The sequence below is a fragment of the Centropristis striata genome, chromosome 19 (genome assembly GCF_030273125.1).
Source record: "Centropristis striata isolate RG_2023a ecotype Rhode Island chromosome 19, C.striata_1.0, whole genome shotgun sequence".
In the NCBI taxonomy this organism is placed as follows: domain Eukaryota; kingdom Metazoa; phylum Chordata; class Actinopteri; order Perciformes; family Serranidae; genus Centropristis; species Centropristis striata.
The window spans coordinates 22948739-22963709 of record NC_081535.1 but is presented as its reverse complement, the minus strand read 5'-3'; the positions used below and the strand labels follow the sequence as shown (position 1 = coordinate 22963709).

The window sequence follows — 14971 nt, the reverse complement described above, 5'->3', positions numbered from 1 at the left end:
CCTGCTGCTGAGACTATGGTAATTAGCCAGATTGCCTGTGAGCAAAGATTAAAGATGGTTATTTAGCATCTCTGATTGTGCTTATGAGAACAAAGATATATCACTCCAGGATGATGGTTAAAGTGGAGATAATAGATTGAGGTTATTAGTTGAGTCTTGTCTCATATGTGCAGAACACACAACACGCCTCTTGCACTTTTTCACACAAGCGTTTTTCATTCATAGCTTTTTTTTCCTCTTCTGCACAAACCACAATCATAAATAACATTTTGACAATGCCTCATTAGTGTTTGACAGCCTGTCTTTCAAGCTCCAACAGAATCACAACAGAGGAGTCAGAGTTTAACAACATTACAGCCATAAAACTGAGCTTTAGAGCTGGATTTTCAAAACCGCATTTATATTTTTATTTAAAGGGATAGATCACCTCTACATGAAAAATTACACATTTTTTCTCTTACCTGCAGTGCTATTTATCAATCTAAATTGTTCTGGTGTTGGTTGCCAAGTGTTGGAGCTGGAGAGAGGTCTGCCTTGTCACAAATATAGTAGAACTATATTAATCAGAATCAGTTTTATTGCCAAGTAGGTTTTCCCATACAAGGAATTTGCTGTGGTATATGAACAAACAAAGTACTGAGAATATAAATTGAGATAAAGGCAAGTACTCGGAGTCAAAAACAGCAGCATAAACAGAAAATACATACAACAAATATTAAAAAAATATTTTAGAAAATGAAGAAAGGAGAAATATTCCATGGCTGTTATCTCCAAAACTTTGCAACTCAAATCAAAACAATCTAGATTAATAAATAGGAATACAGGTAAGAAAAAAATAATGTATTTATGATTTTTTGGGTAAATTGTTCCTTTAAAAGGTAAAAATAAACAAACAAACAAAACGAGGACACAACTTTAATATGCAGATCGTCAATGGAATTTCATTTCTGGTGCTCACAGGAATTAAAAATTACATTTAAAAAAAATCCTCTTTCCTGGAGCGCTGTCCTTGTTACTCTGGATATAATCCACTGAACATGATGTGAGCAGCTTTGGTGACAGCCAATAAAAAAGCAGCATTACTTACGGCAAATACTAAATAAAATTGGTCGACCCCGGAGAGTACAAACAACATGACATGAAAAACAACCAAAGATGTAAACAGAAGCCCAGGATGACTGACACTAATAGGTGCCTCCCTGCAATCACAAAATGAGGCTGATACCACCCAACTCTGTGACTCAAACTTGTGTGAGTCACAATATATCAGGCGTTTTTTTGTCACGAACTACGATTGTGTCCTTGGACTACCCGCCGTCCCTCCTGCTGAGCTGGAGAAGATCACACACACACAACAACCTCGTAAAGCCCGGGGGACGAACGAAAGCTCTTGCGAACACCTGAAACCGAGCCAGAGCTGATCGATTCCTATTCTTTGCAGAGGAAAGCATCGTCTTATGTAGATGGCCGAGTTTGAATGGGAAGAAAGGATCCAATTTCTCCCCTGGACTCTGCGGCTGTCAGAAGATAGGCTTTGACTGACAGCTCAGTGGTGCACGGCTCCTGCAGCGTCTTAAACGGCAGCCGGAGAAGTAAACAGCATCAGGCTTATCAGAGCAAAGCAGGAGCCTGGAGGGCAGCAGCTCGGCTGAATTGGGGGAGACTTTAGGCAGGGGAGTGTATAACCAGCCCACTAACTGAGCTTCAAGCCACAACCTATAAATGACCTTTGATCTGTATCTTTACCATGATGACCCTTAATGGGGGGTACAGGTGAGAAGACAGTTGAATTTCAGATGGCACTAAATGTCACTTTTGATTCTCCCTTGGATGTAGAAAATCGAATTTCATCGGGAAGCACAGGCGGTTAGCCGTGCTGTTAAAGCGATATCTCGCTAGCAGGGTTTCACACAGACGTGCTGACACGTTGATACTGTCTGCTATAAATCAAGAACATGTCCAAAAACTGACTTCGGGGTTGTCAGATACCTTTTGAAGCTCTGTTGCAAAGAAGTCAAAGGTATTACACCTCTTTTCAAACGGTTCTTATCTATCATGCCATTTTCTCCTCAAGTAATAGCTTTGTGAAAATGTTGACGGCAAATGTTACAGAAATAGACTCCTGTTGGCAGGCAATAGTCATCTCAACTTTGGAGCATATCGCGTTCCCGCTTAGCCGAGGAAAAACCCTGAGCAATATCGATGTCTTTACAAAGTTCACAATAATCACAACTCTAACAAGTCACGATTGGAACGAGATATTGTCACAGTTATGTCTACACACACAAAATAGCCGACCAAAGTCATGGAGTGTGTCTTTCTCTGCTGAGACAGTTGCTTAAGGCAGTAATGCAATCTGTCTGCAGCTGCCGATGTATTTGTGACACATCATGTCCTCCCCTGTAGTGACTGCAAGATGAGCAAGGGCCCCATGCTGATTGGGAATATGTCTGCATCTGTATGTGTGCACGTACAGTATAGTACCCTCTGTACAAGAGGGTCTGTGTGTATCTGTTTGCGGTGCATGTTCAGCAAAGAGAGGAGGAGACGACGTGGCAGGAAGAGGGGATGAGAGATGCGGTGCGACGGGTTGAAAGATTAAAAGAGAGCAGCCTTAGAAGCAGCCATGCGCTGCCTCAGTGAGAGTCCCTCACCTGCTGTCCTCCTGGTTGATGATCATGTACATCTCCCAGGTAGTGTCTTCTGCGATCCCCCCATGCGGCACCAGCAGACTGATACCTGCAGAGAAGCGAGTATGCAAAAACTGATCAACACACAGCCAGACATGCAAGCACACCACACACACACACCTGCCCCGGCTGTCAGGTCGCTTTACGGAAAGGTGACAGCCAGGAGAGGTGACGGCACCAAGAGAAAGGTGGCGGAAGCGAGTCCCAAAGGTTTTGTGAATCAATGCTGACTCTTTGTCACACACACACACACACACACACACACACACACACACACACACACACACACACACACACACACACAGACTCTTTCTTACATACACACGCACAATATTCCACTGTATGGTAAACAATTACTGCCAATCTACAGTGCAGTTGATAAAGAGCCTCAGGGGACAGGATGATGAATGTAGGCCACAGGAAAGAGCTGCCTGAATAATGTGCTAGACTGAGCATCACAGGTTTACATTACATACACTTGTTAACATTTTCTTCAAAGTGTGCAGTGTGTTCTTTAAAATTAAACAACTGAAAATGCAATGAAAGACAAAGAATATGCATATGTGAAAGTTTATTAAACCTGCTGAGAAATGTTGATTGGGTTTGTCAGAGAGCACCGATTGGTTAGAAATGCCTTCAACATGTTCATGTTACTTGGTCAATTGAAGACATTTACACATATTCGCAGTAGACCAACACTGACAAGGTCAAACAAATCTAAAATGCAATACTGGATACACTGTATCAGCTTTGTTGTAGTTTAAAAGTGGTAAGTAATAGATTTCAGCTTCTGAGAGATTTCTAGTTTTCTGGTGAAAGAGTTTCAGTTTACACACACAGGAACGTATCAAATAAAATTTTCCCCGCAGTGGGCTCACCTGTGTTAGGCACCACCAGCCTGCCTCCAGCATGACCAAACACTGCAGTTGCTTTGTGGAGAGGCCTGCTGAGAGTCAGAGAGACTTGAGGAGCGAAGAGGTTTTTGCCTCTTCTGCCCAGCGTCGTCCCGACTGCGACCCCTCTGTAGTCTGGAGCCAGGCCCCTTGGAAATGTCTGAGGGTGTGACATGACATGGTACTCTGCCCTCTCTGCCACCCCTAGAGATATGATGAAATCACGGTGACTTTGTTGCAGAAAAACAACAGATCATGACATCAGATGAAGAGGACACACAAGGATATGGCATCACTGTAAACCTCAACACAGGTACACATGTAACAGGAAGAAAAAAAACTCCTTTTGAAGATTTCTCTAAAAGTCAGATACAGTCTGTGTGTGTCAGTGTGTCTGCAGCACCAATCACTCTCCAACTGACCGTCTGCTGTGACCAGCGGTTGTCCAATCATAGCTTAGCCTGTCAGGCTGCTGACTGCTCTACAAGCTGAAACCGTGCACATGGGGCTGCAGGAAGAGTGATATGCTGCATTTAAAGGGACTTTCTTTTAGCCTTTCCAAATCCCATAAACACAAGGGTATATGTGTAGAGAACAGATTAACAATGTAAGCATGTCCGGAGAGTGCTAACCGAGTGTTACATCTTTGCGACACTGTTGAAGAAAAGAGAAAAAATATGTATTTCTGATTGCTGAATTCAATTCTCGTGTTTAGAAATGAAAATAATTATTTCCAAACCTGGCTAGAGGGCTTTTAATTTGAAATGTAACAATATGACTATCAAAACTTAATTTTCACTTTGCATTTTTGCTGAGATTCAAGTGTGTTTGAGGCAGGCTCTGCTCATTTACCATGAAAGTTGCTCAGTGGTGCAAAAGGCCATTACAGTTCGACTTATGTGCATTAAAAATAAAGCTTTCCTGTATCTATTGGGCGCATGCATGTGCACTAAAGACTTCTACCAGCCAAGCAGGCTCTTCTAGACTTTAAAAATGTTATCGGGCCGAATGGCTCAAATTTTGATAGTGATTTCACCAGGGTTGTGATGTTTGAAAAAAAATGATGTGCTGATTTACACATGTTTCTTTGCAAGTGTAAGTCTGTGGGTAAAGTATTTATGAGCCCAATGGTATCACATGATTCACCTATTTCCCCACTATGTCAAATTGCTATTACAAAAGCCTGGTCCTTGAGCATCTCAAGTCGAAGAAAATGGTGACAACAACTGGGCCTTTCTGGGGGTCATAAATGCTGCTCTAACTTGTTAATAGAATAAAAAGCGACACACGTGTTACTCCTACCTGAGTAACACGTATGTCGCTTTTTATTGCAGTGTGGCCCAAGAGGCATGCAGCGTTATCTGCGGTAGTGCTACGTTTTCCCTAAAGCCAACAGAGACATTAAAAAGTCATCTGGACGTGTTTTTAAACCAGCTCATGGAGCTACTGTTGGCTGAATTAGCTCTTTAGGTATAGCTGATAAAATCTGCCAGTAGCAGTTGATAGTTGATTCAGCCAGCAGTGGAGACTCAGAGAGAAATGAGAAACCTGCTTTTGTCTACCTGTGTCAGGATCCATTCTTTCAGAAATTACCACGATTTTAGAGCGGTAAATCCGCATCACTGTAAAACGCCTAACACCGTGCAAGAATGGAAAGCTTGACAGGCGTAGCAGCAGCAACTAAGGTGGACGTGGCTTAGCGAATGGTCGATGCCCTTCAAGGTGATGACCATTTTTCTTGGTATGACAGCTTTTTTCAGAGATTGCCTCAAAGCAGGTTTAAAGCAAGATGGATTATCCTTCCAGACTGCAACAGTAGAACCGTACACTGCTCTGTAATTTCTTGCCTTTCTAAAAGTAGTTGACCACCACAGGCGTGGGCTTTCAAAACACTTCTATTTTCTGACCTTTGACCTTGATATCAGGCAACGGGTCAAGGAGTGAGCGCTCGGCCATCAGCTCCTTGTCAATGGAGTCCTGGAAACACATGGGGCTGGTGTAGGTACGAGACACTGTCAGATCAGGTTGCATGGATGAATTAATAAGCAGAGGGTTCGCTGGAAAACACAACAAGAGGAAATGCAAATTACTGTCAACAATTAGACATCTTTAAGCAATGATTACATTTGCAGAGAGTGACAGCATAGAAAATATACACAGTCTGTAAATAGCTTGAAAAATAATCATAGTATCATAGCTAAGACAAGACACAAGGTCAAAGGGAAATAAAACAGGAGTACAGAGTTATATAATGTATACTTTCTACATGATCAATAGTATATCATATTAAATAGACTAAATAAAACCTCAGATTATACAGATATTTAATAATGGAATTTTCTTTATGTTTTCAATTAATTGGAAATTGGAAACTCTTCTGCATATCAGCTTACTTAGCCCTATATTTTCCATTTATTAACGTTATCAAAAACATAATCTTTCATAGGAGGAGAATCTGGCTATTGCAACCATCCATTCCGTCACTCTTATAATCCTATTTAGTTTTCCAGTGTACCCGACAACCCGGTGGCTGGCTTGAAACACGTTTTCTTTAATAATCATTAAAATAAAACATTTATTACAGCAAGAAACTGTAAAACCAGAAAATATCATCAAATTATCAACTGACGAACACTCCTTTCAGGAACGATATCCCAGTCTCATTTTAAAATAATCTAGCTTTTTTCACTTTTTTGCTAAAAAATAACAGAAAATAAACCGTATGCACGAACAAGAACCTGTAAACAACATAAACTTCTGCACTCTTTTGCGCAACTGTGAAGTCATAAATAAGTTGGCTGAGACCAACAGTCATGTGACAAAAACTCTGTGAAATTTGGATTAAACTGTATACACAGACCTAAGAGGAGAGGACTAGAGAGGTTGTGAATAGAGGTTGTTGGATAACATTTAGCTTCCTTTATTTATTCAATATTGGTAACATTTGGAGGCATTGGAAAAATCTTGCATTTATAGATTCAATTTATGTCTGTATATATATATATATATATATATATATATATATATATATATATATAATATAATTTTGTAAATGAATAAATGACCATAGAAATACAACTTGTTTTTTTAATGATTTAAGTCTTTAAAATTGTGTTATACTGAAATGAATATAGTAGTGAGTCTTCTCAACTTCTCGCCATGATTGTGCTGTTTCCATAGAGGTGCAGGACTTATATATACTGCAGTGAAAAATGAGGCCACGGTGAGTAAAATGTGACAGGAACAAAAAAACGCCCTGAAACTGCTTGGGGTTGTGCCTCAATCAACACCAGTTAAAACTAAAATGTGTCACAATGATTCGTTTTTTTCTACCTATGACTATTACCAGTAAATCACCAGCATGGAAATAGGAATGGCGTGCAACTTGCTGGAGCACGACTCAATTAAAAGTGACAACTGTTGCATAACAACAGCTGTGGTGTGGTAATAGGCTTTTTGACATCAAACATGCTGTTAGAATCTAGAATATTGCCTAGAATTATGCCACCAATCTATTAACAGAGTTTATTATGATAATCTGTACATTTTTCTTTACTTCTGGTGAAGGTGATGCACTGACAGTCACATGCTGCTGCCATTTGCATGCACGAGAATTAAATCACAATATTTTGTGGATCAATCAAGAAGCCCAGACAAACAGAGAAAAGTTATTATAGATAAGATAAATCTGTTTGTTGTATTGTGAAATATGTTTGTGATTAATGACTCGATGACAGCTGTTTCAGCGAGCATGAAATGACAACGGAAGACACGGTTAAGTAAACAGCATGGTTCCTCTTAATGAGCAAAAGAAATGTTCATTGCCGATTTATTTTGTTGGGAATTGGGCGAGCTGTTGTCACAGTGACTCATGATCAAGGACGTGATTGCAAAAATAAAGGAAGGAAGTGAAATGAAATGAGTACTGTGTAACTACTGCAGCAGTGTATAGCAGGCTGCAACATATAAGGATGTTGGGTTTTATGGAGGTTTGGCTGTTTTAGCTCCTCTATAAGGAGAACAGGGACCAAGATTAAAGCTTTCCCCTGCTCCTGCTGTGTTATCAAAATGAACTTTATTATGCCCTGCTGAGCGCTGTTGCTGTGGCGACCTGCAATGCCAGCCTTGTAAAAATATGCCTCAATCTGTGGGGCAAAACACAGCACACTTCTGAACTCAGAGGTTTCTGTGTTTGGAAATGAGGCACTGTAAACGCTCATTTGGGAGCAGAGTGAGAAAAAAAAATTAAACCACTAATAATTTACATTTTTAATCTTGGAATCATGAATAATTGAATTAAGTTTGGTTGGATGATAATACCAAAATAGCTGATAATAACACAGACTGACTCACTACCCTGATGATGTAACTTTGATCAGGTTATTGTATATATATATATATATATATAATTTAATTGTATTTATTCTACATTTCTGTTATACTCTTGAATAAGAATATAACAAATGTATGTCTTTTTTTGTCTGTTATGGACATTTTGACGAGAGGGAATTGATGTCTGATGCTATTTGAGTTGTAATTTATATATTTTATATATTTCTGCTACAATTGTTAATAATGTTACTATAAGTACTGTTGACATTATTATTATGATTTCATTATTATTTTGTCGGTTATGGAAATTTTGAGGAGAGGGAGGAACTGATGTCTAATGCTATTTGTTTAATATTTTGCTTAGGTTATCGCACTAATATTAATTTATATATCATATATATGGTCATTTTTCTGATATAATTGAGAAAACTGTTTCTACATGTAATGTTATTATTTTTTTTATTTTTTTTTCCTTTGACTGTGATGGACTTTTGGAATGGGGAGGGAGGAACTGATGTCTTGTATCTTTAATTGTGGGAGAATCTCAATAAACACATTGTTTAAAAAGAAAAAAGTTACCACACTAAAGAATGTCTCAGTAATAATACATAAGAGTTAAATTGTAAAATTGTTTAGAGCACAAATGTGCTTGTTACCATCAGTTTTCAGGGAACATTTATTGCTCGGGGTGATACTGATGTTTGCAATAAAGCAATAAATGCACGGTGTGCTTTATGGACAAAGCTTTACACTGTATGTTATTGGACAGTTAGTGCACAAAGCACAAATAGCAAGAATCTCCAGACAGCTCAAGCAAACAAACTGAAAAATTAAATCTAGTCATTTTGGCCCCAATGCATTTTAATAATTGATGTAGTTATATCACTATACAAGGAAATGCATGCATAATTCATACACAGACTGTATATACATAAATACAAAACTGTATGGCTTGCTTCCATGTTCTGCAGTTTATACTACATGCAATGACATTAATATGGAAGTGCATTTACATTATTTGGCTGCAGCTGAATCAGAAACACATCCTGTATCTTGTGTGTGTGTGTGTGTGTGTGCAACTGCAACAAAGACAAGCTGAAAAATGAGACCTGTCTGAGGTCTCTCTTCTTCATTGGTGCGTAGTTCTTATGTTTGGAGGAGAATGACACTTCATTTATATTATAATGCCATCTCACTGCATTATCAGGCTGACTGCAGACTTAATTTGATTTTCGACAGATTCTCAGGGTCTTTTGGACCATCAAACAAATTAAAATAGTATGACCGCTATTGCAGTAAAAAAAAAACAGCTTTTCCATTATGTTACGTTATAAGATTGAAACCAACCAAATCCTCATATTCTTGACTATGATCAGCAGAATGATATATCAGTAACAATATACAAAATATACAAAAGAAGCAAATAGATATTTAAATAATACCACTTAATGCAAATGAGATTTTTTCACTGGGTGCAGGCTGGTATTTGTGTGCTTGTGCCGGGTTGTTTTGAGAATCCAAATGAACCCACTTGTGTCAAGGTGGGTGTATCAGCTCAGCTAGGGGTTGTATTAATGCAAATTAGCTGGTGGAGAGCAATTTTAGCACTTGTTTTTAACTGCTCTTTAACAACCTCTTATTGCAAAGTCAAGTGCAAAGAACACTTTTTGCATCTTTAGATGTTGAAGAGGCTCTTCAAAAGTCAGATAAACCTCCTTTATATGTTGAGTTTGTTTATTTTTGTAATATAGAGAGAGATCACCACATGTTATACTCTGAAGAACACGCCCCATCTCTCTCCATTGACTTTGTATTGAATGAGGAGCCTCTTTGACCATTTTGTCTACTAGCATTTTTTCTAAAAGCTGCTGTGTGGTAGAATGCACTAGCAGCAAGTTTAAGAACCAGAACTAAGGTTTTAAAATCTGATGAACCAAAAAAAAAGAACTTTCTGGTAGACAAAATGTGCGAATATCATCAAACGATATGTTGAAATCTAATAGTTTTATATCTTATAGTTTTAACTGCTGTTTAACAACCTGTCAAGTGCAATGAACACTCTTTGCATCTTTAGATAGTGAAGTCACATAAAACTCCTTCTATTTTTTTTTTTTTCAGCCTCCTTGACAATTTTGTCAGTTAGCAAAAAAAGCCGTTTACGAACTGTAAAGAGGAAAGTGCTCCTTTTCTAACACCAGGAGGATGAAAACTGAACGGGGAACTCTTTAAATACTGCGAAAGCAGTCTGAAATGGACTTTACTGATGTGGTGGAGCAGTAAAAAGAAGACCGGTGTATACGGAGGAGCTACCAGGCAGCAGCCACCAGGCTAGCAACAGGAGGAGCTACCAGGCAGCAGCCACCAGGCCAGGTCAGGTACCTTGTTTGAACCTTTTTACTCGAAAATGCCACCTAAACTAAGAGCAGAAGGGAAATCTGACGAAGATCATGTTTCACTCACACAAGTAACAGAACTGCTACACCAGCAGAAGGACATGTACACAGCTTTACTCCAACAACAGCAAGAACATTTTACAGGCTTTGTTAAAATAATATCTTATAAATTTAGTTTTAACTGCGGTTTAACAACCTCCCATTGCATAGTCAAGTGCAAAGAAGACTTTTTTCATCTTTAGATGGTGAAGAAGCCTTTCAAAAGACATATAAAACTCCTTATATGTTGAGTTTGTTTATTTTTTTAGTAATATAAAGACAGAGCACCATGTTTCAAGCCCATCAGAGGGAGAAAAACAAACCATCACTCTCCTTTGACTTTGTACTGAAAGAAGGAGCCTCCTTGACAATTTTGTCAAACAGAAAATGTCTTAAAGCTGCTGTGTGGTGAAATGCACTACCCAGAACCAAGGTCTTAATACCGAAAAACTGTACTTTAAGAGGACAAAAGTGGATATTAGCTAACATTAGCTTGCTAATTTTTTCTTTCTGATATTTATATGACATTTTATTAGCCTTTCAGCCCATGGCTGGCTAAAAGTTCACATTAAATATACTGAGTTTCGAGATTGCACAGATTTCCCCATTGAAACTGCTGATGTCTCACGTCTGAATCCACTTTTGTCCACTTAAAGTTCGTTTTTTCAGTTCCTTAGCTTATGAAAAACTATACAAAGGTACGTTCTACCACACGGCTTTTGACCATTTTTCGTTATTTTTGCTAGCGGATTAAATTCACATGCATTTAAATTTAAATGCATATCAAAAAGTCTGTACTGAGCTTCATTACTTAACCACTGTTGGGTGTACATACTGTATGGGGTCTCTACAAGGAGTGTATTTAATACCTGTAGCTATCACACAGCTGCAGGAGTGATGGGTGTGAACAGGAAAGCAAGCCGTTCAGTTTCATATTTATATGTATGAACTCTACTCTCCAATTTATGTGCTGCGCTGAGTGTAATTATGCAAGAGTCGAACAGCATGCATATCTTAATGAATTAATTAAATCATGCAACATGGCACCAGACTCGAGCAGATGATCCACACAACTCGCTGTATTACACAATATGCTGCATATTCTAAATGTATACAGTTCAACAGGACTCTACTGGATATCTCTTTTCTCTCTTAAGCTTTTGGAACTCCTTTTGATGTTTTTTAATGAAGGTTAATATATATATATATACATATATATATATATATGTGTACATACATACATACTGTAAAGATTGCTGCTGTTAATATAGGTGGGTGCCATCCTTTGTCTGTGGCATCCAGAAGATAACATTGTTTTTTGACACAGTAAAAATATTGTTTTCCAAAGGCTAAACGCCAACAAATATGGATTCAAGCTGAATATTTTGTAAGATAAAAATGTTGTGGCTTGATTTAACTTTCTTCAATAAACTTTGACTTTTTGACTTTAAAACACTAGTTTAATATTAACATTAGTGTATCAGGAATTGAGCAGAAATACCATGTAGAAACAAAATAACCAATACTTAATGGGAAACTTTGGTGTTTTCATCCTGGACCAAGGTTTTTGTTTCAAAGTGACTAATACAGACAACACTTTAAAAAATGGTCACTTATTGAGCGCAAGCACTGCAGAAGTGAAAGCGGCTGTAAGAGCAATTGTGCACTGTCAATGTTCATAAGTAAAAATAAAAAACTGCACAGCATTCAAACCTTGATTTAGAATTTTAATGTCGACATTATGAATGAAGCTTCGAAAATCCAAACTAGGTGTCAAGTCGACTACTTGAATCTAACTGGTCAAGTCTTTTCTATTGTCTAATAACAATAACACAGGAGGAGACGGTAGTGATGTGTAACAGAGCGGCGGCAGTACGTGGACAATAAGCGACGGCAGCAGTGAGTTCATTCAAAACAATAATGGCTGAAGAACTGCCCGTTGTGCTGTTTCTCACTCTAGAGATTCTACATACTAAAGCAAAGTTGTTCTGCATTTTGCTTTGCAGACTCAAGTGAGAGGTGTGTTTCTGATGATACTTTCTTTCTTATTACCCAAGTGTTGGTCGCACAAATAACATATTTCCCGTCTTGCAGGCTGGTCAGTGGTTCATATTGCAGGTGAAACGTCACAGAGGTGTAAATATTGAAGAAGTGAAAAACTCTTGGGCTGCACTGCTATGATTTGTCCCTGACATCGGCCGTCAAATCAGGCTACTGAGATTGAATCATTGAATATTCTTCTACTTGGAATCATTGGGCACAGCTCTACTCAAATATGTCCTTCTTAGGATACAAACTCAGATACCAGATTTAGATCTAAATACTGTGTCATCTCTAAAGACAACTTTTCTCATTTCTGTTCCATCTGTCCTTTCAACCACTAATCACATTAAGAGCCTCTTTTCACACATTGTCGATACAGTATGTGGTGGGATGTCGATGTTCACAGCTGGATTTAGTATATGATGGCACAGTTTTGAGTGTAAATCCCAATTTGTCTGGCTCACCTTGGCGCGAGGTCTTGAAGCTGAAGGACTGGAAGCCCCCAGTGAGGGCAGACGAGTCGATGACATCAACGCCGTACTCGCTCTGGCTCCTTCGGTAGAGAGTGACAGCGATGATCAGCAGCACCACCGTCACCACCCCCGCAGCAAGGCCTGAATACAAGGCCACATCACTGCTGCTCTCCACACCTTGGAAAGTAAGAGCGAGCAAGAGAGAGAGAGAGAGAGAGGAGCTGACTCTTGAGCGACTCTTTTGCTTTCTAAGTCTACTGCGCTTAATTAGGCAGCTTGGAGACATTTTCTCCCAGAATAAACTGAAAATCTGTGTTGCTGAAGAACATCAGCTGAGTTAAAGATATGAAAGTCTATATTTATATTATAGGATGAAAGTCTATCTTGGTTCTAAACTACTTTAGCGCCTTTTTGTTTTCTATTCCTCGTCTGCCCTGCCTCCTTCATTGTTCCATTGTGGAGTGTTAAAGCTACTAATGAGGAACCTCGGAAGGAAGGCGATTATAATCAACCCAGCACCTGACTGTCATTTCAAACACTGCTTGGCTCTGGTCTTGGAGGCACTCTGCGTTCCACTGGGATAATGTGACAAAACCAATTCATTAAATTAGCTCATCGGCAATGATTACGCTCTATCTGGTCCCACCAGTACTGCAGCGTCCAACTCCACAAAGGGAAGAACGAGTGGGAAATAAAGGGGCTGCTAGCTTGTTCTTGAAAGATAATGAGATCTGCGCCGAAACAGGACATGCTGCGAAATCCTCTAAGTAGCCTGAAGCTCAAATGAGGAGAAATTGACAAAATATGCAAAGCGGCATTAACATCTACAGTAGCAGGTTAATTGGGGGCTTGGGAATTTTTGGCAGCCTGGTTGCATTCTTTCCCCCATTTCTGACAAACAAAAATACATAACTGTGTTAAAGGACGAGTGAGGAGAACATATGGCTTCGTAGGTAGTAAACTACGCAGCCTCAACGTACAAATGGCCCATTACCCTCGAAAGCAATGATGCAGGAAGCAGTTGATAGACAGACACAAAGCACTGCTGGCTTGGCTTGAAATACTACACCTAATGAATTAGAAACAATGAGATGAATGGGAATTTACAGGATAGTAAAACTGGGGTTATAATTAGGAAGTTATTCAGTTTATTCAGTTGATGGTATTGATTATGAACCATGACTGTTGTCAACATTATTGCACCGACAGAATTCAGTTCAACCACCATTGATGGAACTGAATTCTGTTGGTGCAATAATGTTGATGAGAGCACTCGTACCAAGAAAAGAAAAACAACAAACAAACTTGTTTTCACAGTCCAGAAATTATTTTTACAAGGACACATAATATTAAAGTTTGAACTTTAACAACACAGAAAAATAACACAGAAACATATATTTATTGTTTAATATATTTATATTTTATATAGTTTTAGCTGGATTTTTGATTTCACTGCAGTGCCAGTACAGATGCTCTGAAAAATCATGTTTATTTTGCCTAGGTTTATTATTTATTTTGCAGGACGTTAATTTGACTACTGCTTAGGGCTGCATAATTTTGAAAAATATCTAATTGTGATTATTTTGACTGCAATATGATTCATAATATCGATGGGAATTAAAATGTTTACGTCATTAATCTCTTTTTCATTTAACAATATGTTAGAATAATCATAATAATAATAATGTGATTTTTTGCAACTAGCTATACAAAACCAAGATTTTTTTCCAAAGAGTGTAGAATTCAATTGTTAGGCTGGGACAATGCTGCAGCTACACAATACTTAATTCATAATTAGCCTTGAACAAATATTGCACCTTCCTGTGATATAGATATTGCACTACTACACTTTGCAATTTCAATAACATTTTGATTAATTGTACAGCTGGAATTCTTCTTATATTCTTCGTTATCTCTCAAATTCTTGGGCATGTTACAGTGTTTTTGCACACAGCACCAAGCCTCCACATATATAGTGTTTACACCAATGCTAATAAACAATTATGAATTCAGCACATCTGGGTAAGATCAGACTTGAATAGCTAACAAGATTTGGTGCATCTGGAGTCTTATTTTTTTCTCTGAACAGAAAATAAAGAGGCATTTCA

At 38.5% G+C, this 14971-nt stretch overlaps 1 protein-coding gene across 1 annotated transcript in view; it reads right to left on the bottom strand.

Annotated features, from left to right (window-relative positions):
• unc5da (unc-5 netrin receptor Da) overlaps positions 1-14971 on the bottom strand; it is a 220560-nt gene that overhangs the window by 17062 nt on the left and 188527 nt on the right. The window contains exons 9-12 of the mRNA XM_059357890.1: positions 12855-13040; positions 5491-5640; positions 3569-3787; positions 2655-2739 (exon numbers count right to left, since the gene is read on the bottom strand). Coding sequence (XP_059213873.1) covers positions 2655-2739; positions 3569-3787; positions 5491-5640; positions 12855-13040 — 640 coding nt within the window. The remainder of the gene's footprint in view (positions 1-2654; positions 2740-3568; positions 3788-5490; positions 5641-12854; positions 13041-14971) is intronic.